Source organism: Cryptomeria japonica, chromosome 10, assembly GCF_030272615.1.
Source record: "Cryptomeria japonica chromosome 10, Sugi_1.0, whole genome shotgun sequence".
Taxonomy (NCBI): Eukaryota; Viridiplantae; Streptophyta; class Pinopsida; order Cupressales; family Cupressaceae; genus Cryptomeria; species Cryptomeria japonica.
In genome coordinates, this window is record NC_081414.1 from 751,048,271 (window position 1) to 751,071,334 (window position 23,064).

The 23,064-nt window shown below is 37.8% G+C and overlaps 1 protein-coding gene across 1 annotated transcript; it reads right to left on the reverse strand.

Annotated features, from left to right (window-relative positions):
- Nucleotides 1-2,549: 2,549 nt before the first annotated feature.
- On the reverse strand, nt 2,550-22,090 carry LOC131076175 (developmentally-regulated G-protein 3). The gene is made up of 10 exons (XM_058013228.2): nt 21,858-22,090; nt 20,071-20,124; nt 19,756-19,929; nt 19,469-19,540; nt 19,314-19,373; nt 19,107-19,216; nt 18,385-18,684; nt 3,387-3,578; nt 3,243-3,294; nt 2,550-3,122 (listed from the first exon to the last, which is right to left on the reverse strand). The coding sequence occupies exons 1-10, from the start codon at nt 21,897-21,899 to the stop codon at nt 3,072-3,074; spliced, it is 1,107 nt and encodes a 368-aa protein (XP_057869211.1). The 5' UTR covers nt 21,900-22,090; the 3' UTR covers nt 2,550-3,071.
- Between the last annotated feature and the right edge of the window lie 974 nt (nt 22,091-23,064).

Here is a 23,064-nt window from a genome sequence, read left to right on the forward strand (position 1 = left end):
CTTTATAAGCAAATGCAATCAATGCAAAGTATATCCTCAAATCATCATTATATAACGTGCATATTATTTGGTGCATGTGAATCATGTTGTAAGTTTCAGTTTTGTACGCTCTACCACTTTCGGCAGGATATTAGAGCATTCGATCACGGCTGGTCCTTGAATGTGAGGAGGAAAAATGTAAGAGTTACTGAGGATCCAATGTGGGTATTGTCTGCCACCTACACAATAGTTTTTTCTATATTTGAAGTGTCCTCAAAAGTCTGTCGTGCCAATATTTGTTTCAGCCAATCGTAGCTCATGGATCTTTGCAGAACAATTCGTATTAATAGTATATTCAATATTATCAAAGTGATCTCTGCTGTCATTCAAATTACAATCAAATAACACCCAACAATCGCAATTGAAGAGGTAAATGTGCTACTATGAAAATGTCGTACTAGTCACAATTTCAAGGTATAACAAGAGCACTAAATACCTTAATGAGCCACTGCCTATCAATTTATCGAAGACTAGATTTTGTTACGCCTGTGGGTGAGCGTTTGCATGCCATCGACATTGAAGCCACTATCACATTGTACCTAGGGATTCTTTCCTATTGATGAAGAGACTTTCCCCAAGTGAATGGCATCAAACCCATTGTCACCGAATTTGAAGTGCATTCCAACTGAGCTTGATGTACATAGTTACATAGTCATTTTTGTGGTAGCCATAGCACTGAATCCTAGAGTTAATGGTGCAAAGATGTTTCCAATTTATTTTATCAACTTCCTTGAATTCAACTCAATTGAACACAAACAGTTTGGCTAATTATTTTGGGTAGGCAAATCGAAATAAGTTTGCTTTAAAAACATATTAAGCCACTATGTATCACTCTTCTTTGGCAATGGACTGTTGTTAAAACGTTGCAGTCACGAGTTCATGTTCTGTTGAGAGTCCATTATAGCATGGTTTACATTTATATCTTTTAATAGTGTGTTTTTGTTTCATCAGGGGGGTATGTTATTTTTGAACTCAAATGGAGAAACCATATGTTATTGCCAAGCTTGAGACGCACAATTTTTATATGTTATTTCCAAGTTTGAAACGCACAATTTTCTGTAAGGCAAATAAAGCTGAAATTCACCCTATCTGAAAAGGATTTATGGGATATTGTGGCTGGAAACATGACAATGTTGCAAAACACAAATGAAGCTACAATATGGACAACCAAATATCACAAAGCAACAGCATTAATAGTCTCAGATTTCTTTTATGTTTACTTGCATCACATAGATCTTAAAAAAACCTCAAAGCAAATATGACATGGTCTCAATACATTTATTCGATTCTTGGGGTTCTAGTGCCAAGATGTCAATGGAACAAAAACTTTTTGGCCGAAGAACAAATCAAGAGGAAAGTGTGATATAGCATAGCAGTACATTTCAATCTCTCCTATATCAACTTGCTAGTATTAAATCTAAAATTGAAGAGATGACACCAAAGCAATTCTATTGAATGGTATGCCTACAGGTTTGATAATGTTATATTTACATTAAACAAAATCAATCCAAATTTGGAAACTATGATTTCTTCCTTGATTGATGAAGAAAATAGATTAAATAAAATTCACTTAATTAATGAAGAAATAATTTTGTCAAAAAGGTCTTAACATTTCAATGGGGAAGAATAAAGTTTTTAAATGCTTCTATTGTAATCGAAGAGGACATATGCTAATGAATTGTATCCAAAATTCAATGTGCCAAGGACCTCATCAATGGCAAGTTGAAGATATATAAAACTCTTAGCTGTCATTGAAAGCAATAATGAGAGCTATGGTCTTGCAATACATAATCAAGATTCTCTACACCATGACAATGAAGAGGAATGTGTTAAGTTACGAGTAAACATATCAAAGAGGAGACTTTAGGACACAAGTGGTTGGAGGAATCTCTTACATCTAAGGTAAGCTTCTCACTCAAAGATGGTACGTTGAATAAGAGGCACCAATTCTTTATTTATGCTCCTTCTTGGAGCAAGAGGCTTGGTAGTTTCGTCCTGCGGCTATTTAAGTATGTATCAAAAGAGTTGGAGATTGGTAACTGTGGATAGCTGGGTATGTCTTGATTCACAAGAGTCATGTACTCATGATATTAATTCATAAATATTATTGGGCAGTCGAGGCATCCATTGATATGTTTGGCTTGATGTCTTTTGATGAGTTGGGAAATTCGGTGGACTATGTAAATGTCCTATACCAATTTGAGGAGACCAAGAGATTTTCATTGAAGAAAGTTGAGATTACTATTACATCTATAGATTAGTATAGTATTGAATTAGAAAAAAAAATATTACAAATCTTAGTGGTGTTCTGATAAGGAGTTAAATTAATTTAAACAGTTTGTACAGATCATCTATGTTTTATGAGCAGCAGATGCAATCAACATAAAATCTGAATCCCAGATTCACCATAATATAATTTGCATATTATTTGGCGTGTAAGAATCCTGATGTAAGTTTCAGTTTTGTGTACTCTACTATTATGAACATGGAAGCCATAAATAGACAGGACAAATTCTAATCTTTGTAGAGTATCTTGCAAATTATGAGAGATGCAGAAAAAAAGGAAATTATAGTTTTTTCTTACATTGTGCTCCAAACCTAATGACATACAGAAAAATTCAAAGAAAACACAACATGGCCCAAAAAACATACCAATTTGAGGAGGAGACCAAGAGATTTTCGATATAAAACATCAGAAGCACAGAAAAATCATGCAGTCCCAGTCCCCTTACAAGCAGGGGCCATGAAACCACAATCATCAAAAGGATCCAAGCAAGCTTCTACGACCCATATAATGTCATAAACCTCTTACATGACAACATATTTATCTGAGATAAATATTTGCAGTGTCAAGCTGCCTCTATAACATTTGACTATTTGTAATCCATGAATATGACCAATGGAAGAATTGCTTCAGTAAAAATTGGTCATCGATGCTAGTGAACATCAGCAGCACTTTCAGAACATGAGTAAGTGATGGTAAAGCTCCCCCTTTGTTTGAGAAGCTTACAGCATCATAGCAGAAAATTTTGCTACATTTTCTTTATGATCTGCACGACATCCTCATCCTCCAATTCATGATCCTATTGAAGAAAGTGACAAACAAAAGAGTTGTTTCAAAAAAGTTATGTTGATGGTATAGATGGCAAGTTCAGTTTACATGCAATGTAATTAAAACTTCCTATCAACATGCAAGATCTTACCTTCCCAACTCTTTGTGGTTTGTGCTTTGCACTGGAACCCCATACCAATGCACTGTCCAGTACATACAAGGTTTTAGATATATGGCAATAGAACAAAAATTTAAAACAATAACAAATGCATAATTTCATTGTAATCAAACTTACTACTTAAACTGTTTTAACATATCCTTGTGAATGCGGATGCAGAAATCTTCAACAGTCCGCCTTTTTGATGAAAGTATGACAGGATCTTCATAATCAGGATTGAGCCCCTTTGGCTTTGTATATATTCGAGTTAAATCCAAATACTCCCACACTTTCTCCAGCAGGCCATCCAAATTCCATTCCAAGTGAGCACTATATGAAAATGAATCAAAGATTAGAATTAACAGACAGCTGTGTCCCTAGGAATGTTTTCCTTAAATTACAACTAACCACTGAGTGCAAAACTAATAACAGGTTTCTGACATTGAACAACTCAAATAAACATCATAATGGTGCATGTCCAGAACTAATAACAGGTTTCTGACATTGAACAACTCAAATAAACATCATAATGGTGCATGTCCAGCAGACCCTGGTATAGTGGTAAGATGGAGCAATTCCATTATGATGACCCAATTTTGCCCTACTAAGAATGATTCCATCTTTTAACCAGCCATGAGTGCAGAAAGGATGGGTGCAGATCACAAACAAATTTTGAGAAAGAGATAGCCTTCAGTCAGCTTTACTGAAATTAGATCCTAAGCATCATAATGCACTTCTGATGGGTACGAGTGCTTACAGATTTTAAAAATGATAATAATAAAGGCACTGGCAAGGGGTGTCATCTATAATGAGACTATCAAAGGTGCCACTAGGAACTCTGGGCCTATGTGTACCCCATACCTACCAAGAAAAGTTATTCATAGGCTAAAAATGTATGAACCAAAGGTTAAATAAAGTTTTCTGTGGAGGTTGGGACTAGCGAAGCATTTGTGTTGAGCCTCCCATAAAACCCTCTGCATTAGCTGAACGGAGAGATTGTTGTGCTTGTGCCTATGCACAAAAATGACATGAGAAGTGGCAGTGTTCGATCAGAAACAAAACCATCAGAAACAGCTGAGTGGTGGTTGCACTACTGTCAAAGCAGTTTTGCATTTCATATTTAAGATTGCAATGGCATTTTCATCAGTAGAATGATAGTTTTGCGCTGATGAGGTGGTTACACCCATTTCAAACAAAAGCCTATGTAACAGCCAAGAAGAAAGTTTTTCATATTCCTTGGTCGTTGGAATTCCTTTAGTGCATTAAAGGATGCTTCCAATGAATCAGACATATAGGATGCAAAAGGCCCATGGAAGCAAGACGGTGTGAGTAAGAATTAGAGAGTTAAATTTGTTGGAGCAAGATTTGTTGTTGCATAAAGTAGCCAGGTGAATGTAACAATAGGAAAAACATTGAATATGGTCTATATATGTTCTTTGTAACTACTGTTAGTCAAAGGAAATAGAAGAAGCTATGCATTTGCCACTTCTAATTTGTTTTCTTCACATCACTTTCCAGGTTAAAATCTTTGTCATTTGTCTAGTGGCCAATGTTGTTGGTGTTGGAAATAAGCCACACCCGGACCGACGATGGACTGGTCCAAAAGGGACCAGTAGCTCAGTGGTAGAGCACTCCAGCAGCATATGGAAGGTCCTAGGTTCGAATCCTAGCTGGTCCATGTCTCAACATGGTATCAGAGCCGTCCAGGCTAGGAGTCCCAAGCACACAAGAGGTGTGGCTTAAGGGGGGGTGTGGTGTTGGAAATAAGCCACACCCGGACCGACAATGGACTGGTCCAAGAGGGGCCAGTAGCTCAGTGGTAGAGCACTCCAGCAGCGTATGGAAGGTCCTAGGTTCGAGTCCTAGCTGGTCCATGTCTCAACATGGTATCAGAGCCGTCCAGGCTAGGAGTCCCAAGCAAACAAGAGGTGTGGCTTAAGGGGGGGTGTGGTGTTGGAAATAAGCCACACCCGGACTGACGATGGACTGGTCCAAGAGGGGCCAGTAGCTCAGTGGTAGAGCACTCCAGCGGCGTATGGAAGGTCCTAGGTTCGAGTCCTAGCTGGTCCATGTCTCAACAAATGTCATGTACACCTTCAACCATATTTAATTCAATCAATATCATGTACCCTCCACTCAAGCACAATGATCTGATTATTTTATAAAAAGTGTTTCTAAACACTAGATGGGTTCCCCCTGGGAAAGGTTGGATAAATGTCCCCTAATAGGTTTAGACCTGGGCGTTCTATTTCAGAACCCGAATTACTTTCACTCTCATCTGTGATGACTGGAGTGCTGTTGTGCATACAGGTGGACTGAGGCAGCGTTCCTTGCTGTTCGTCTCTTCCTTTTCCAGTCTGCTATCGATTTCATTAAATGCTAATCTGACATATCTTTGATTGTCCACAAACTGGTTTCCTCTTAATGCAAATATCATGGTGTAAATGGGAAAGATTGCAGAAATATATATTTGTGTATAAATGAGTGGGTTTGCTATATATGTAATCGCAATTTCAGAGTTATATCTTTATGATCATGCGGCCATATATGTAAGAGACAATTGCCTCTGTCTGATCACCTTCGCTGAATAATACCTTCATTCTCTTGCGATGCCTCCTTGACGCTCTGCCTGAATAATGTCTTTATGCTTGTGCGTCTGGTGCAGGAGCACCTAGGTGGTCCAATACTCCCTTTTGGCCATCACGAGTTATTTCTCATTCTATGATGTAATAAGTTCTTGAAAGACCATTTTTTCATGTAATAAGGTCCTTATGACCAAGTTGTAGTGTTTGGATTCAAGTTGAGGTCCTGATTGTCTCATTGTAGTCAAAACTGCCATTATAGGGTGAAAGCGTGTTTAAGGCATCCAATGGGATGATCCACCATGTATAAGGGGTTTTGGGGTCTATTAACATGTATTCATCATGGTTTGAAGCCATGTAGGTCCCTTTTTAAGTTTTATGTCAAGTTAGGCAAAAGTTGTCTATGATGACAAATGTTGTTACAAGCAGTTTTTGCACCACAATTGGTGATTAATTGGTTGTTTGTTGGTATAACTTGAAAATACAGTTATAGCCATCGTAGGAGGCTTGGGAGTAATTTAAGAAGGAAATCTCCACGACCAAGGGTCGGTTGAACCATGTAACTAAGCACAATCAATAAAATTCTGAATTTTACACTGCATTTTTCTGAGTTTCTCAATGTTGCAGACTGCTATACTGGAGTTTTGCATGCTTTAAAATGCTCATTTGCTTGGAAAAGCTCTTGAATGTGTTAAAGGGGTGAATCCCCTACGTTCTCCTTTTGGTTTCATCTCATTTCAATCTGTATTGTGAAGGTTATAACCAAATTGGTGGAAACTGTCAAAACCCTGGTCTAGGGTAATCCGAGGCAATCTAAAATACATTAGGGGTCATTTCCGCGTTGATAATTCCCTGTCAAGGCGTCGGATGACCCTTACAACCATGTATTTTGTTTTCCTAATCATTGTAGGGTCCCATGATACGGTTGGCATGTGCTAGTGGGGGCACAAAGACTGATTTTTGTGTCTCAGACTGATAAGACAAGTGAAATGATGGGTTTTGGATGGTGTGAATGCAAAAGTGGACCTTGAAGGTTTAGGGAAGGCAGTGAGGGATGTATGAGGAAGTCCTAGACATGATCCAAGTGATTTGTGATCAAAGGAGCCAACTAAACCAAGAGGGTTTATGACTGTCCTCTTCTCTATGTTGTCGGTCACAGTTTGACAGTGGATTCAAATATTGTACTTTGCAAAAGATGAAAGATGGGTTGTTGTGTTTGATGTTAGGAAAGAGAGTAGAAGGGATCTGAGACATTGTGATCTCCCCTTTTTGTTGACATCAGTTCTTTAGTGAGAATTAGCCTATTACCCTGACCCTCGTAGGCTAATGGGATTGGTTAGAGGGTCTTTTGAGGATTGGTATCATCCCCAGTGTTCAGAGTGCTTCAGTTTGGTCTTCGTTTGGCATCATTTGGACATCATTTGCTCAACTTACTATTTTTAGTAAGTCCTGGGATGTTAGAGATGGACCCCTGCTATTTTTAGTAAAGGGGGTATGGTCATATGCAGTCTCCTCATGTTAGCTCCCAGTTCAGACGGCGTTCGAAAATACAGAGTATTCATGGAGATATTAATGTTTAATTGGCTCAATTAAACATTTAATTATTTGGAGATTATATTATTGTTATAAAATGACTTTATATTATAAAGCACTTAAATGAGGATCTATTTATCATGAGAAGGGGGCCACAAGTTTATTAATAATTTATGAGTACATAACCCAAGGTTTAATTACATTATTGATGCCAATGAAATATTATAACATTTTAATGTTAATTAAGAGCTTTTCGAAGAAGTTCGAACTTCTTGAGGAAATATAAGTGTGCAAAAGGAATCGAGCTTCATTATGTGATTGGAGTTTTTCATTGAGGTTTCTTTAGAGCATTGAAGTGTAGAATACCAAGCATTTCTGCAGGATTCAAGGCTCGTCGGCATTGGAGAGCATGGCTTCTTCATTGTAACAGCATGTAGAGGGTGTGCAATATCATCTGATTATGCTTGTGAGAGTCGGCTTCATTCAGGAGTCAATATTGAGCTGATTGGAGGGTTTATTTCAGGGTTTATTTGCAGATTGAAAGGGATTATATTCAGAGATTTATTTGTTGCTACAGTGCCCATGAATAGTAAATCGCTACAGTGCCCGTGAATAGTAAACACTACAGTACTAATGCATTTTAGAAGAGTTAATCTACATAAATTCAAAGGGGTTTGAAGAGCGATTTCAGATTGTTGGAGGCTACATTTATTGCTGTTAGTACCACTCATTGGCACGTAGGAATTACATGTATGTATGACAAGTGTTTGTGTTAATGACAATCTGCTGTAAGTGCATTTTGGTCTCTTAGAATGCATGCCAAATGTTCGTAGAAATGTCTAACAGCTGTAGATGCATATTTCATATGATTTCAGTCACGCATTGTCATTGAAAGGTTAGTGGTAGGTGTTACATTGCATTCTCATTTAGTTTCAGACTTTGATATATGACCTTTTGAGTTCAATGAATGCATATTATCATCTCATGCATCAGAGTATCAAAAAGAAACCACAATCAGCAAGTACATAAGTTTCATGACAAGTGTTTGACAATATTCCTTGAGCATTTAAATCAGAAATTTTCAATCAGATTTGGCAAGGGATACTACAATGGTATCAGAGCGGTTTCCTGCCAACCTGTTGGGTAGATTGATTCAGCTAGTTAATCATGGTTACTTCAAGTACCCAGAATATGAAGCAAGTGTATTCCTCATTGGAAAAGTTAAAACAAAACCAGAAGAAGCTAGATGAATTGATTTCACACCCTGCAAAACTTGATAGAATTGCTCGGTATATGACATCTATTTTTAAGGGTAAGGAGAAACAAGAGGACTTTATAGGGGAAGTATCTAGAAACCTTTGTAATGAATTTCTAGCAACTTGTGACCAGCATACAGCTGAACGTATGGCTAGCAAAAAATCAGATTTACATGGGGGAAGATGTTGGGCACAAGACACTTCATGATGACTCCAAGAGTGAGGAGGCACATGTGAAGGAAGTGAGGGTCAGATTTGAAGAGAATGTTGACACTGATAGCACTTTAGAAGTCGTTATCAGTCATGATAACAATTCTGGTTTTTGCAACAGCAGTAATATTTCATTGCCTAATCGTGAGTTAGCAGCCATCTCAGGTGAGATTGATGGTTGTGTGGAGGCACCTAATGCAGACACTCAAGTTACGGGTGATGTTGAGGCTAGAGGTGTTGTGGATTCAAACCACAACAAGTCTGATTTTTCCAATCAGACCATGGAAAACAAATCAGAAAATTTGCCTAATGGTAATGGTTTTGAGGATTGTTTGACCGATGTGCACACATCTATATGGATAGGGGGCGTGAGCATTGATATTGGCGGTTCAACAGTCTCTAACATGTTATTCAAGCCATCCCAAGAGGTACATGACAGCGGTACACTTGTTGAGGATGTGTGCGAAGTAGATAGCACACATGATGATGCTTACCACTCAGTGAGCGATGACGACTCCGCCTCCGCCTCTTACTAGAGTGTAGATTCCAAACCAAGAAATTTGAATGGAAGTGAGAAGTTCCAAGGTTCTCACCATTTAGTAGGGCAACTGAAGGTGAATGAAAGTATGATAACTTCAGCCTTAGAACACTTCAATGTTGTGCAGCAATTGGTGGCACATTGTTGCTAGACTCCTGGTATATGTGAGCACTTGGATGGTGGGCTTACCCTTGCAGAGTTTCAATCGCTCAGAGATGCCGTTGGGGTAATGCAGAATCATTGCCTACAGATATTATCAGATAGAGATTATCTCCTTATGCTTGACAGTATCTATTATGATGCATTGAGGGGGAAGGAAGAGGAGGTTGATGAGCTCACTCATGAGCTTGAGGTGACTTTGGGCTCGTTGGAGAGCACTCAGTTGGCCCTTCAGGAGTCGCAGGCACAAGTTGATAATCTTACTGTGGAGTTGAACCGAGCTCAGTCTTCACCAGTTACATATACAGTACAGTCTCCTACAGTGGCAGTTGGTGATGATCTTATATCCACAGATCATGGATGTGGTGATGGATATGTTGAGGATGTTGTTGTCTCCATCACTGAGTTAGGTGCAGTTGATTCAGATGGGATGAGCATCTTGGTTGAGAGCAGTGGAGAACCACATGTTGCACCAAGTTCTTCAATGATCGGTGCTACAACAGGTGATGCAGGTCAAATTGTTGATAGTGCTAGCATGGCGGTGATGGGTTCTTCGGAGAGTTGTGCGTTGGTGCACCGTGACACTCCCTCATCTATACAAGTGACTGGTAGAGCGTTACCTAGTTGGGAGTATGGCTCTCACACTAATTTATTTCCCACTCCTGGAAGCAAATCTATTTCCTCATCTCATGCAGTTGATCTGGGTGGACAGTTTGTTGCGACTCGGAGTCAGAGTCATCAGCTGCAGGTTTCTAGAGATAAGGTTGACTCAACCTTATTTCATTTTTACGGCACCAACTTATTTGTTGAGCACTTACTTGAGAGTTCCGAGTTTCAGGATGGTCTATATGGAGCTATCGGGGATACTCTCATTCGAGGTTCTCATGCCATCAGGCGTTTTGTGGGAGCAATTGTAGACACTTTGGCTACAATGCTTCCAAATAGAGATTTTATGATTGGGTTCGTTGAGCAGGTTGCCAAAGGCCCTACCCAATCCGCTTTTCAGGGCCAGAGTTGAGTCATCTTTTGATTCCAGAGCTGTTAGTGATGAGTCGTTGATCGAGGTTGGAGCTTGCTATAGGAATTACATTGTGAGGAGTGCTCACCACTTTTCCTTTGATCCACACGTGGAGGACTTGGTGATGCATCGGTGTGGATTAGCTTCAAGGGTATACCATCCATTGTGGGATGGAGAGTTACCATCTTCCGTAGATGGAATTAGCAGTCGCAAGTACCCGACTCAGTTGTTTGTTGGGGGCTACTTACTGGATCAGTGTTCAGTTTCCCATCATGCTGATGTGTATCCGGTGGAGATTGTTACTCCTGTGACACAGCGACTATCTTCGGATACATGGCTTCAGAGAGACTATGGTGACAGCAGGCATGATGGTTTAGTTGGATATCACATCCATGGGAGTTTAGCAGAGGTTGTGGAGGGATGTTGCGTGGCAGATGTTTCCAAGTATTCCTATCTCCACGATATGGATGGATGTGTGTATAGATTGCCCTAGGATCCAGGTGGAGAAGTTTATTTGTCATCAAGATTGCTTGGGGACAAGCAATTTCAGGAGGGGCAGACTGTGATGTCCCCTTTTTGTTGACATTAGTTCTTTAGTGAGGATTAGCCTATTACCCTGACCCTCGTAGGCTAATGTGATTGGTTAGAGGGTCTTTTGTGGATTGGTATCATCCCCAGTGTTCAAAGTGCTTCAGTTTGGTCTTCGTTTGGCATCATTCGGACATCATTTGCTCTACTTACTATTTTTAGTAAGTCCTGGGATGTTAGAAATGGATCCCTGCTATTTTTAGTAAAGGAGGTATGGTCATATGCAGTCTCCTCATGTTAGCTCCTAGTTCAGACGGCGTTCGAAAATACAGAGTATTCATGGAGATATTAATGTTTAATTGGCTCAATTAAACATTTAATTATTTGGAGATTATATTATTGTTATAAAATGACTTTATATTATAAAGCACTTAAATGAGGGTCTATTTATCATGAGAAGGGGGCCAAGTTTATTAATAATTTATGAGCACATAACCCAAGGTTTAATTACATTATTGATGCCAATGAAATATTATAACATTTTAATGTTAATTAAGAGCTTTTTGAAGAAGTTCGAACTTCTTGAGGAAATATAAGTGGGAATCGAACTTCATTATGTGATTGGAGTTTTTGATTGAAGTTTCTCTAGAGCATTGAAGTGTAGAATACCAAGGGTTTCTGCAGGATTCAAGGCTCGTCGGCATTGGAGAGCGTGGCTTCTTCATTGTAACAGCATATAGAGGGTGTACGATATCATCTGATTATGCTTGTGAGAGTCAGCTTCATTCAGGAGTCAATATTGAGCTGATTGGAGGGTTTATTTCAGAGTTTGTTTGCAAATTGAAAGGGATTATATTCAGAGATTTATTTGTTGCTACAGTGCCTGTGAATAGTAAATCGCTACAATACTTGTGAATAGTAAACGCAACAGTACTAATGCATTTTAGAAGAGTTAATCTACATAAATTCAAAGGGGTTTGAAGAGCGATTTCAGATTGGAGGCTACATTTATTGCTGTTAGTACCACTCATTGGCACAGAGGAATTACATGTATGTATGACAAGTGTTTGTGTTAATGACAATCTGCTGTAAGTGCATTTTGGTTTCTTAGAATGCATGCCAAATGTTCGTAGAAATGTCTAACAGCTGTAGATGCATATTTCATATGATTTCAGTCACACATTGTCATTGAAAGGTTAGTGGTAGGTGTTACATTGCATTCTCATTTAGTTTCAGACTTTGATATATGACCTTTTGAGTTCAATGAATGCATATTATCATCTCATGAATCAGAAAATCAAAAAGAAACCACAATCAGCAAGTACAAAAGTTTCATGACAAGTGTTTGACAATATTCCTTGAGCATTTAAATCAGAAATTTTCAATCAGATTTGGCAAGGGATACTACAGACATTGTGGTAGGCATTTGGAGTAGTGGGAAGGAGGCATGGCCCATATAAATGTGACTATCCCAAGCATACTTGACTGTCATAGAATGACAGTGTTGCAGCAGTAGAATACCTTGTGACCTTATGGGTGGTTGGGAGGGTAAAGGATCATTGTTGTTCTTGTTGGGAGGTCCTTGTAAGAGTGTCAAAGGGTTCATTTGTTTGAGGGTATCTATTTCATGATGTGAGTTGACTATTAGTGGGCAATTAGGAGTCCTAATTGGAGAAGGACTTGTAGGAGAGAGATTTTGTGAGTTGGAGTGATTCAAGGGTTGAAAGATCTCAAGATGAATTTGGCAAGATGAATTTGGCAAGATGAATGTGCCTAGGATGATGTGTGTCAGTAGTTGGAAGTAGGTAGATGAGCATGGAAGTAACTTTGGGGCATTGAAGCCATTAGAGAGGCTAGTAACCTTGTGAGGCTCCTGTAGCTTTGTGAAGAGTAATCACCTATTTGAGTAGGTGAGTTTGGAGGAAGATCTCCCTATTTAGTTAAGTTTATTGGATGCTCTGCATCAGCGTCTTCGCTTTGCAAATGGGGTGGATAAATACCACCGCTTTCTCGGCTACTTAATGGTTTCTATTGAGCACTTGAAATCAGGAATGAATAATTAGGGAAGGTTACCAGTTTCTGATCTAACCTTTGGAAAGTATACAAATGTTGGTGCTGTTTCTTAATGTCTCTTTAAATATATGCAGCCCATTTTGATGCCAAAAGGCAATGCTCAATCAAGTAGATCTAATATTGGATATAAATATCAAATGAAGACAAAATCCGATGATGTTCTTGAGAGTGGGATCGATTCCCATTATATATCTTGCAAGATTGATGGGTTGCATTCTGTGAATGTTAAGGAAGATATCTCTACCATAATCATATCTCTTCATAAAACAGATCAGACTTGTTATCCAAATCGCATGTTTCCAATATTATTTGTTATATGTATTTCTTCTAATGGCAGCTTGCCATCATTTCAGCGAATTAGTCCCAAACTCCATATAGTGGTTCCTATCTTATTAATGGTAGAAATATGACAGCATGCAAGCCTGGGCACCTATTCAAGTCTTTATTCTTTATCATCCCTTTTTAATCATTCATTAACTTTAATAAAGAATTTTTTATATTTAATTTAGTTTTTATTTTTATTATTTTGTATATTAATTTTACTATTATTTATTTATTATTAAATTATACTTCAAAGTGGGGACATTACAATAAATCATAAAAGTGAATTTTGATGGGGCTACTCGTGGCAACTAGGGACCCTCTAGAGTTGGTTGCATCATCCGAGATCATAAAGGTAGAATTCTCTCAATGGTGGCTCAGAAGTTAGTTCAGGAGACTAACAATGATGTTGAGTTTCAAGCGGCATGGCCAGGCATTCAAAACCTGCAAGCACTTCCGTTTTACAAAGATCCATCTGGAGGGCGACTCACTAATCACTATAAATGCAATCATATGCAAGGACACTCCTAACTGCAGGTTAAAGAAGTTGGTGGCCCAAATGTGGGAGGATCTTACCACGTTCAATGAGGTCCTCGTATCACATAAGCAGGTGGATATGTTGGCTAACCATGCAATCGATGTAACAAAATTGGAGTGGATGTGGGACTTAATCAATGCTTGTTGGCATTGGGAGTGGGCAATGATAGCAGCCACTGAGATACACTCCATTAATGGCGACCGGGGTGGTCACATTAATGAGTATAGTGTTGAATAGATTTTGAACATGTGAGTGGGCATCCCAGCTCCTTTAATTGCCAGGCAGGTGTGTGGTTTGCACAGATGCATCAATGGAGACAGCAATCTGTTTGGATGCTGCTGAGAGACAAATGGCTGCTCGGGGCCAGGTAACGGAAAGGCAACTGCTTAAGATCTTCAAGGCGAAGGATCAGGAGGTTCTGCAGACAATCAAGATGGTCTTGGGCGAAGGCTTCCTCAGTTCCAAGTTTTGCTTCCGGGTTAACTCAAACATTTCTTCAATGTTTCTTGCCTGGAGTTTTTAGCTGAGGGAAAACTGTGTTTCTGCAAAGAGGTTAATGGAGGCCCTGGTTTGGGCAAAATGGTGAGTTAATATGAAGTGTTTTGTAGACCTGGCAATTGGTGGCGTGAGTCTTTCCCTGGATGGCAGATAGTGGCCAAGATAAACCCTCCCATACAATGGACCATTAGTCTTGTTCCTTGTTTGGGATACCAATGATGATGTTGAAGCAAGACGTGCTCAGGCAGCCTGTAGCTTAGCATTTCTGAAGGAGGTGGTGGGAGGGTTTGATGCCCTGCAATGCCAACGGCTCTTGGATGGATGGATGGAGCAGGAAGTGTGGAGTAAGGTGAGCTAGTTTCCTGCAATTTTTGGCTCGATTTGCCCTCTAGGCTTTATCACTGTAATCTTTTCCATTGGGCTGGTCTTTTGTCCTCGATGAATCTCTAGTGTTGTACATGAGTATGGCCCCTTAGCCACTTTTATGAATTAAAAAAAATTAATAATAATATTTTTCCTTATTGGGCGCTGACGTGATTTGCCAATTATAACATGAACAGGTATATGAACGAATATGGCTAGCACTTCATGGTATGCTGTTATGATTTACACACCATTTTTGCAAATTTTCTGCCTTGTAAGACAAAAACCTCAGGAGGCTAAGACTAGGTAGGAAGTCACCCTATCTTGTCGTTGTGAGCTATCTTTGCAATAGAGATCAGCAAGAAATGACAAATTTATATTGTTGCTAGACTTACATCACTGAGGAAAGGGATATCGTAGTTGAGGATAGACATGCCTCCATCGCCTAATGAGTTGGGTTGACTCTCTTTCTGAAGATTAAGAGAATTGCAATTCATACTTCATTGTGTGTCTTCAACACCAGCAAATTGACACAACAGGTTGGGGAACTGGGAATTACCCGGATGTGGGTGCCATACAGAGGACCAGATCTATCATCAAGAGATCATCAATAACCTTCACACAATTGAAATCATATAGCAACTTCTATGCAACCCAAGGTAGACGTGTGGAGATTCACTGTCCTAAAATTATGGAGATGTTTCTCATAGACCACCAGTTCTGCCGCAGTGGAATATAATACTACAATCCTTGCTGTAAGTCGTGTACTTGGAAACTATATCAAACATAGTTCCAAGGAGTTTCCTGACAGAAGGGGCAAGGGGGCAAGGGGGCAGGGGGAAGCATTTCGGGGACCCGGGGACCAAGGGCCTAAATTTGGGGACGGTAAGGGGACAGCAGTGGAGAGGTGGTGGGAGGGGTTGCTGATATAAAAATAGAGGTGAATTGAAATCTTCAAGGCAAAATCTGCAATATAAAATCTCTGTGAGTGCCCCAAGATAGGCTACCTAGTTTTCACAAAGTTAAAGGTTGCAATCAATATGTAATGGCATGTGACATATAGCAAGCACCTCGGCAGCGTCCCCAACAGAGGTGGCGGAGGTGGTGGTGTTGTGGGGGAACAATTCCCCCAAGCCCCAAGTCTTAGAAGCTTCCCTCTACAAGGGATGTGGGTTTTTTTGGAGGACGCATCCCTGTGGAACATTGACATCAAACCAATCATTATTTCCAGAGGCATACTGTTTACATCTTGGTATTTCATAAACTTTGTAATCCACTTGAACAACAACAGTGATTGACATTTTGATTGTCTAGAGTTGTGACTGTTTGCTTCTGAACTATTAAATTAGACCTGAGTATTCATTTTGCTAACATTTATGATATTGTGGTAAATTTAGCATGTTGTGAAGTTATGGATCAAACAATCTGGTAGTATTAAATAGAGAAACAAGTTTTTCACATAAAAAAAATTTCAGTCATGAGATGGACTAAAACCATCATACAAATGAGAGCCAATTCCACACACTTTGTGAGAGAAAAAATGACCTCTCTTCAACCTCCTAGCCTTGTGAAATGGAAGACCAAACAGCACACAATGAATTAGATGATCAAACAATGAGAACTCTTTGAACTCTTTGAAGAAAAAGGGGCAATCGCACATTTGCCATGATATTCTAGCATTCATTAAACAATCTGGTCGTGTTTGTCACAATATATGGTAATTTACCACCTATCGAAAGCAGCAAATTCATCACAAGTGAAATCCCACTCATTTAGAAGGTCTGAAACATGCCTTCAGTAATTCTTGAGATGCTACGGATTACCTCAATCATTCCTCTAACATCATAACATCCTTATCTACCATGTATCATATCCAATTGGGACAAGCTCCATCTCTCATCTCCTAACCCCTTGAAAGCACGCCATCAAACATAGAACACCATGACTTCAACGGTCCAGTAGGTTTCAACTAGAACTTTTTCAATCAAAAAGACACCAAGATAAGAAAAATGGTAACTTGTAAAGGAATATTCCCAAATATATTAAACCAACATGTTTGTGGAATCAAAAACCTCCTTAAAATCGGAGGTATGACATGACAATCCAAAAATCATATCACTTCCTTAAACAATCAAGAACTCATAAAAAAAGATGAAACAAAGAGAATTTTTCACAACAACAAAGCCATCTAAAACATGAGGGTGTAAATCATGTTATTGTAAAGGCAGTTTCACATGTGACAGTGGCAATTTCTAACTCATGGTAGTTTTTTATGTAAAAACAGTTTTGCTATTAATATGGTGGTTTCATGGTGATGCACGTGGCTGGCAATTTCACCCATTTCCCACAAGAAGACAAAGCAAATTATAGCTAGAAGTCCTTTAGTACATGTGAGGGCCCTTCCAATGTATCTTAGCTATAACAGGCATAAATCTGCCAAAGCAGGAGAGTGTGAAAATAAGAATTAACCAATTCAGATGGTTGTAGGAGTAAAATTTATCGGTTGAGAGAGTAGCTAAGTGAGTGTGGCAATAGGAAGAATTCTATATATGCTCTATCTGAGCCCTTTGTAACTACTTTTACCCGAAGAAAGGAGAAGCTAACCAATTCCCATTCCCAGTCAATTTTTCCCACATTTGGGTTTCCCGGTTGAATATTTGTGCCAATTGTCTTGTCGTGGTTACTTTTTATCACCTCACTTTTTTTCAGGCAACTACAATACTGTTTCATTTCCAGCAACTTCAGAACACTAATTCCAGCACTAGTTGTAAAAAAATATTTGCCAATTTAAAGTAGAATTAAAGGACAATAAAAAAATTCATAAATTTCCAACCAGTATTGACACTTGAGAGATTAAACACGAGTTTGGAACACAAAAATCTTGAGTTCAAATAATTGTGAAAGATGTCTCTAATTTTAAGAAGAATGAACTCATTTAATTCAAAGGGATACTGGAAACATGTTCTTGGAAACAGAAACTTGAGAGATATCAATTGCAGTTGTGAAAAAAGCACTGGTTTCAATCTGAAGATGGCATTGGAATAAACATCAATGAGGACCTGGAGCAGCGTATGACCATTTAATACTCCCTGCTCTTGTCATGATTTCACTGTTTTTGGTCAGGAAAGGGTGATAAAACTTAAAAGTTCTAAGCCAAAAAAATTATTTCAGAATCTATATAATTAGTTTTATTTGTTTATAATTTAGCTGGTAAGTTGGTTTGTAGTTAAGCTAATTCATTCAGGTACTCAACATTAAATGTATATGATTGCATACAACTACTCATGACAAAATGTAGAAAATATACAAAAGAAAACAACTTTCAGTTTTGATTGAACAGAACATATAAAAATGTTATTTGCCTAAAATTATCAATTGCTTGAAAATGCAATCTGAAAACCGGCCACTTTAAAACAAGCTAGCCTTTTATCATGAAACAGCTCAACTTTCAATGAATAACATCATTGCATTATAAATTAGAAAGTAAAGTTGGAAATATAAAATAAAATAGAGAATTACCTGACCGGACAGTAGTGTGGAAGCTTGTCCAAGATCTCCAACTCCTCGAGAGTAATTTGGTCAACCTTGTTAATAACATATATGCAAGGCATATATATACGACTACCTTCAATCACATCAATAAGATCATCTGCAGTGGCATCATAGCGTAGAGATATATCAGCATTGTGAATTCTGTATTCTCCACAGATGGCCTTAACAGTTTCAAGGTCCAAGTTTGTATTGGTTGAAGTAGATGTGAAGTTTATTCCACCCTTGTCCTTCTTCCTAAATGTCAGATTAGGAGGTTCCTTGTTCAGCCTGCAAAATAAAATATCCTTCTGGTTAGCAGCCTACCTTCTACCTTCCTGTCAAGGTCCAAAATGTCTAAGCAATTATTTCATTCACGTTATGTACCCATTCTATAGTGTAAAGTACTGTTCAGTTACCAATCAAATCAAAACCCAACAAACAAATACAAAATTTTGATTACTGGTTAAGGCACTTACAGCTCGCCAGGATACAATATCACTGAAAATTGATTAGTTAAATTAATATAAAATCTTCTAATATCATGAAGCATGAGATTGAGGGTCTGTCTTGTTGTTTATTGTGTTATTACAAATGTTGTGAAACCATGCAGCTGACTGGAAATGCAAATTAATAATCACATGGAAAAAGAAGTATCAAAATATTGATGAGAAATCTCAAAATACCAAATGAAAAGTTAGCATAATATTGACCTTATTCCAAAACCTTCAAGCTCCTTTTCTATCAGGCGTTTGTGAGTAATTGGCTTAATAGCATCAAGCACTATTAAAATGCAATTGCATGTTCGAGCAGTACTGATGACCTAGAAAAAAACATGTTTACATAAGCAACTCTTGGCAGCAAATATAGCTTAAGAAGATACAATTCAGAGCCTCATTATAGAATATAGGACTTCTTGCCTGCCTTCCTCTTCCTTTTCCATCTTTTGCACCTTCAATAATCCCTGGAAGATCCAGTAACTACAGTATACAAAAGCAATCAGAGCTATTTCATTTTTTAGTATATTGCATAGCTAGAAGATAATAATCATTAAATGGTAACAAGTAAATTTGACCTGAATCCTTGCACCTCGATAGCGAATGACACCAGGAATGCATGTAAGAGTGGTGAACTCGTATGATGCCACCTGATACAATTTCATGAAGTAGATTAGTTTCAAATTTAAGAGACGGAAACATCCAAATTCTACATTTGGGTTCTCATTTCAATAATCTGGAACACTTCAGTAATCATATATTTCATCACTAAGGACCTGCAGAATACCAGTGTACAACAGTCACTGCTTATTACAAGCAAAATAAATAGGAATATCCAAAATGTCATTGAAGCATTTGAGAATACCTCAGAAAATGTACCCGTCAACTTATTAAGAAGGGTTGACTTTCCAACTGATGGGAAGCCCACAAGGCCAACTCGAGCATCCCCACTTTTAGTAACATCAAAACCTTCACCAGCACCTCCCCCTCCTTTTGTCGGAGGAGCAAGGATTTCTCGTCGTAGTTTAGCAAGTTTGGCCTGTTGCGATAATGCACCTCATTATATAAGGACAAAAATGTAATGCAAAATGCACTTTATATTTGAATTCTTGGTTGTACCATTAAGAATAGCTGATAACAAAAAACATTGAGCTTTAATGAAGCATAACTTAGTGATTACCTTTAGCAATCCCAAATGATGGGCTGTGGCTTTATTTTTTTGTGTTCTTGCCATCTGCAGCAGCAAACATAAGGATTCAGATTCTCTGTATGATGATTTCACACAATCCCCAACTGAAACAATCGTAGTTAGTATATTTGAAATCTTAAATTGTTCCAACTTGTGTGGAAGGTTTACCAAAGTCCAAACTTGATTTTGATTCAAAAATACCGACATAATTTTTACCAGAATCATTCACATGGACTGGAAATTTTATGACTGTTGGAGTTCAAAATTGTCAAATAATTCAAAGTATATGGGAAAAGATACTTGGGAGACAGGGGGTACCATGTGGAGGGGAATAAGATCACAAAATAAAATCTGAAATGAGGTAAGTAGGAACCTTCTAAAGTGTAAAAACCTGCAAAACCAAACTCTGCTACAAGATTCTACATCTAATCTATCAGAAGCGGCAGTTAAATCCATGTTAGGACCACGTACTTGGGAACTTTGCAACACAAATATTAAAAGTGAAGACTGATAGGTAATGAAACTAGGAAACCTTTCTGTATGATATAATAATTATTATAGAAATGGCAGGAAATATTAATAGAAACTATGAAAACTTTTGCAAACAATGTTTGGAAATGGTATTTGTATTTGTAATACTAATTGTATAATAAAGAAAGGTTCTAAAAGCTGATTTCTAACAAAGGAAACTTCAGGAAACTCCTGGAAAACAGTAGAAAAATTTCTGAAGCTGCTGAAATATTTCTATCAGAATCTGTCCCCTCTCAATTATTTTAGACAAGTTCATGGGATAGAAAAATGAAAAATGAGTCACAAATCTGGAAATGTGTTTCCAACCTACCAGAATTAGTTTCCACTATACAGAGTAAAAGTCTTCTAACCAATATTATTTACTTTTTACCATAGTCCCCAAGAAACCCCATTTTCAGGTGAATATGCATTTTTTGTTTTCTCTTTTTTAACTTTACAATCTTGATCTGTAAAAGAGGAGAAAAATAACCTCTGGGAAAATATATATTTCTTTGTTCCCGTTGAAGAATATAGTGACATGAATTCAGGTTTGGAAATTTTGTAAATATTGATAGAATGAAACCACAAACATCAGCGGACTACGTTTACAAAACTGGAAATTTAATATCACGCTGCTGAAGATTAGACCAGCTAGAATTCAGGTTTGAAATTTTCATAATATTGACAGGATAAAACCACCAGCATCAGCAGATTATGTCTACAAATCTGCACTGTAAACATCATATACTTGCACCATCAGAATGAACTGATCAATAAACATCATATACTTTGCACCATCAGAATGAACTGGTCAATGAGATAATTAAATTTTAATGTTAAAAAAATATGGATACATGATTGTTATCCATAAGCGTGTAGAGAACAAAAGCTTAGCAAATCTAATTTGAGACCAGAGACTGAACCTACTTGCCATTAATAATCAATTGCGCCTTACCATGCGCTTGAAAGTAGAATTTATTTAAAAACCGTGTTCCAAACTTTATTTACACAAAAACGAAGCAGCACAGAAAGACGACAAGGTTTAAGGTTAGGGTTTTTGAGGGTTCAAACAAATTGAGATGCACTTCAAAGTTCTCTGAATTTCAGATTTTAGATAATCGATCCAAGATATAAAACGATCAAACATGGGATTAAAAGAAATCAGAAAAAGGAATCCGAATATCTTTTAGAGGAAAAAGAAAAAAATATAGCTCCAATGACTCCCAAAAACACAGAATTAACAGGTCATTTTTGACAAAAATGTGTACCTCATCTTCGATATCTTTAATTTTCTGCATTACGGTCGCCATGGCTGCAGTCAATTGAGCTCACAGGCCTGAGTTGTGATAATGGTTTTGCAAGGGTTTGGAAAATATATTTTGTTTCTGCAATTTCAGTGTGGAATACAACACTCCAGAAGGAAATGTGTAAAGCTTTGCGAAGTACTCGTATTGTCTACAGAACAAACCTTACCCAAGATTATATTTGGGGAAACAACCTCTATGTAGACTAATCTTAGGCTAATGGAATAATTGCAATTACTTAGTGAAACGATATAAATTGAAATAATTTAAATATTGTTTAATTCAAATTTTGAACTAAATAATAATAATTAATAAATAAATTTATAATTAAGATATATTATCATATATGTTAAAAGTTGGTTCACTAATATTTTAGAATATATCATAATCTCTATGAGTGCGGACTTTAAAATGCAAAAACTTAAATTAAGATTTGTGAATCTTGTTTAATTGAAGTGGGTATGTTGGAAAACATTTTGTTTTTAATAGATTAATTGTATGGCTCTCAGCAAAAGATTTAAGACAACAAAAAAGTATGTAACAAGCCTATGATGATGTGTGATAATGCTCTAGATTATTTTTATTCTCTTGCCAATCAAACTGTAGATGTGCTCAACAAGAATGCCCTAGGTGTCATTCAAATGAATGAGTGAATATCTTTAATTACAAATAAATATAGTGTTCAAATCAACACAAACATGTGCTAAGTCAGCTAGTAATTGTGTAATGTCCCCTTTCTAAGGACAAATGTTTCTAGCAAGGGTTAGCCTATCATTGGGGTCTCGTAGGCTGACGCAGTGGACAGGGAGCCCATTTAGGAGTCTTGTGACCCTTTGAGGAGTCTTGGGAGGCATTTTGGGAGTTCAAGGTCAATCTCCTATTTTTAGGAGGGGATTGTTAGCTAACTAGTTGACCACTCGGAGGGGTGTGGAGCATAGCAAGGGACCTCATGAGCATTTATAGTTGATCAGAGTGAGTCTCCTATTTTTTAGGAGAATCTTTGTTTTTAGGAGGTGACTGCCAGTTCCCCTAGTCTATCCAAACTTCACCCTAGTATCGATGGTAGCTTCAGTTTTTGGTTTGAAGACCAGGTGATGAGCTAAGAATAACAAAATTGAAATATTAAAGTTATAAGTTTAATATTTTTATTTTTATTTTGTGTTACCCAGGG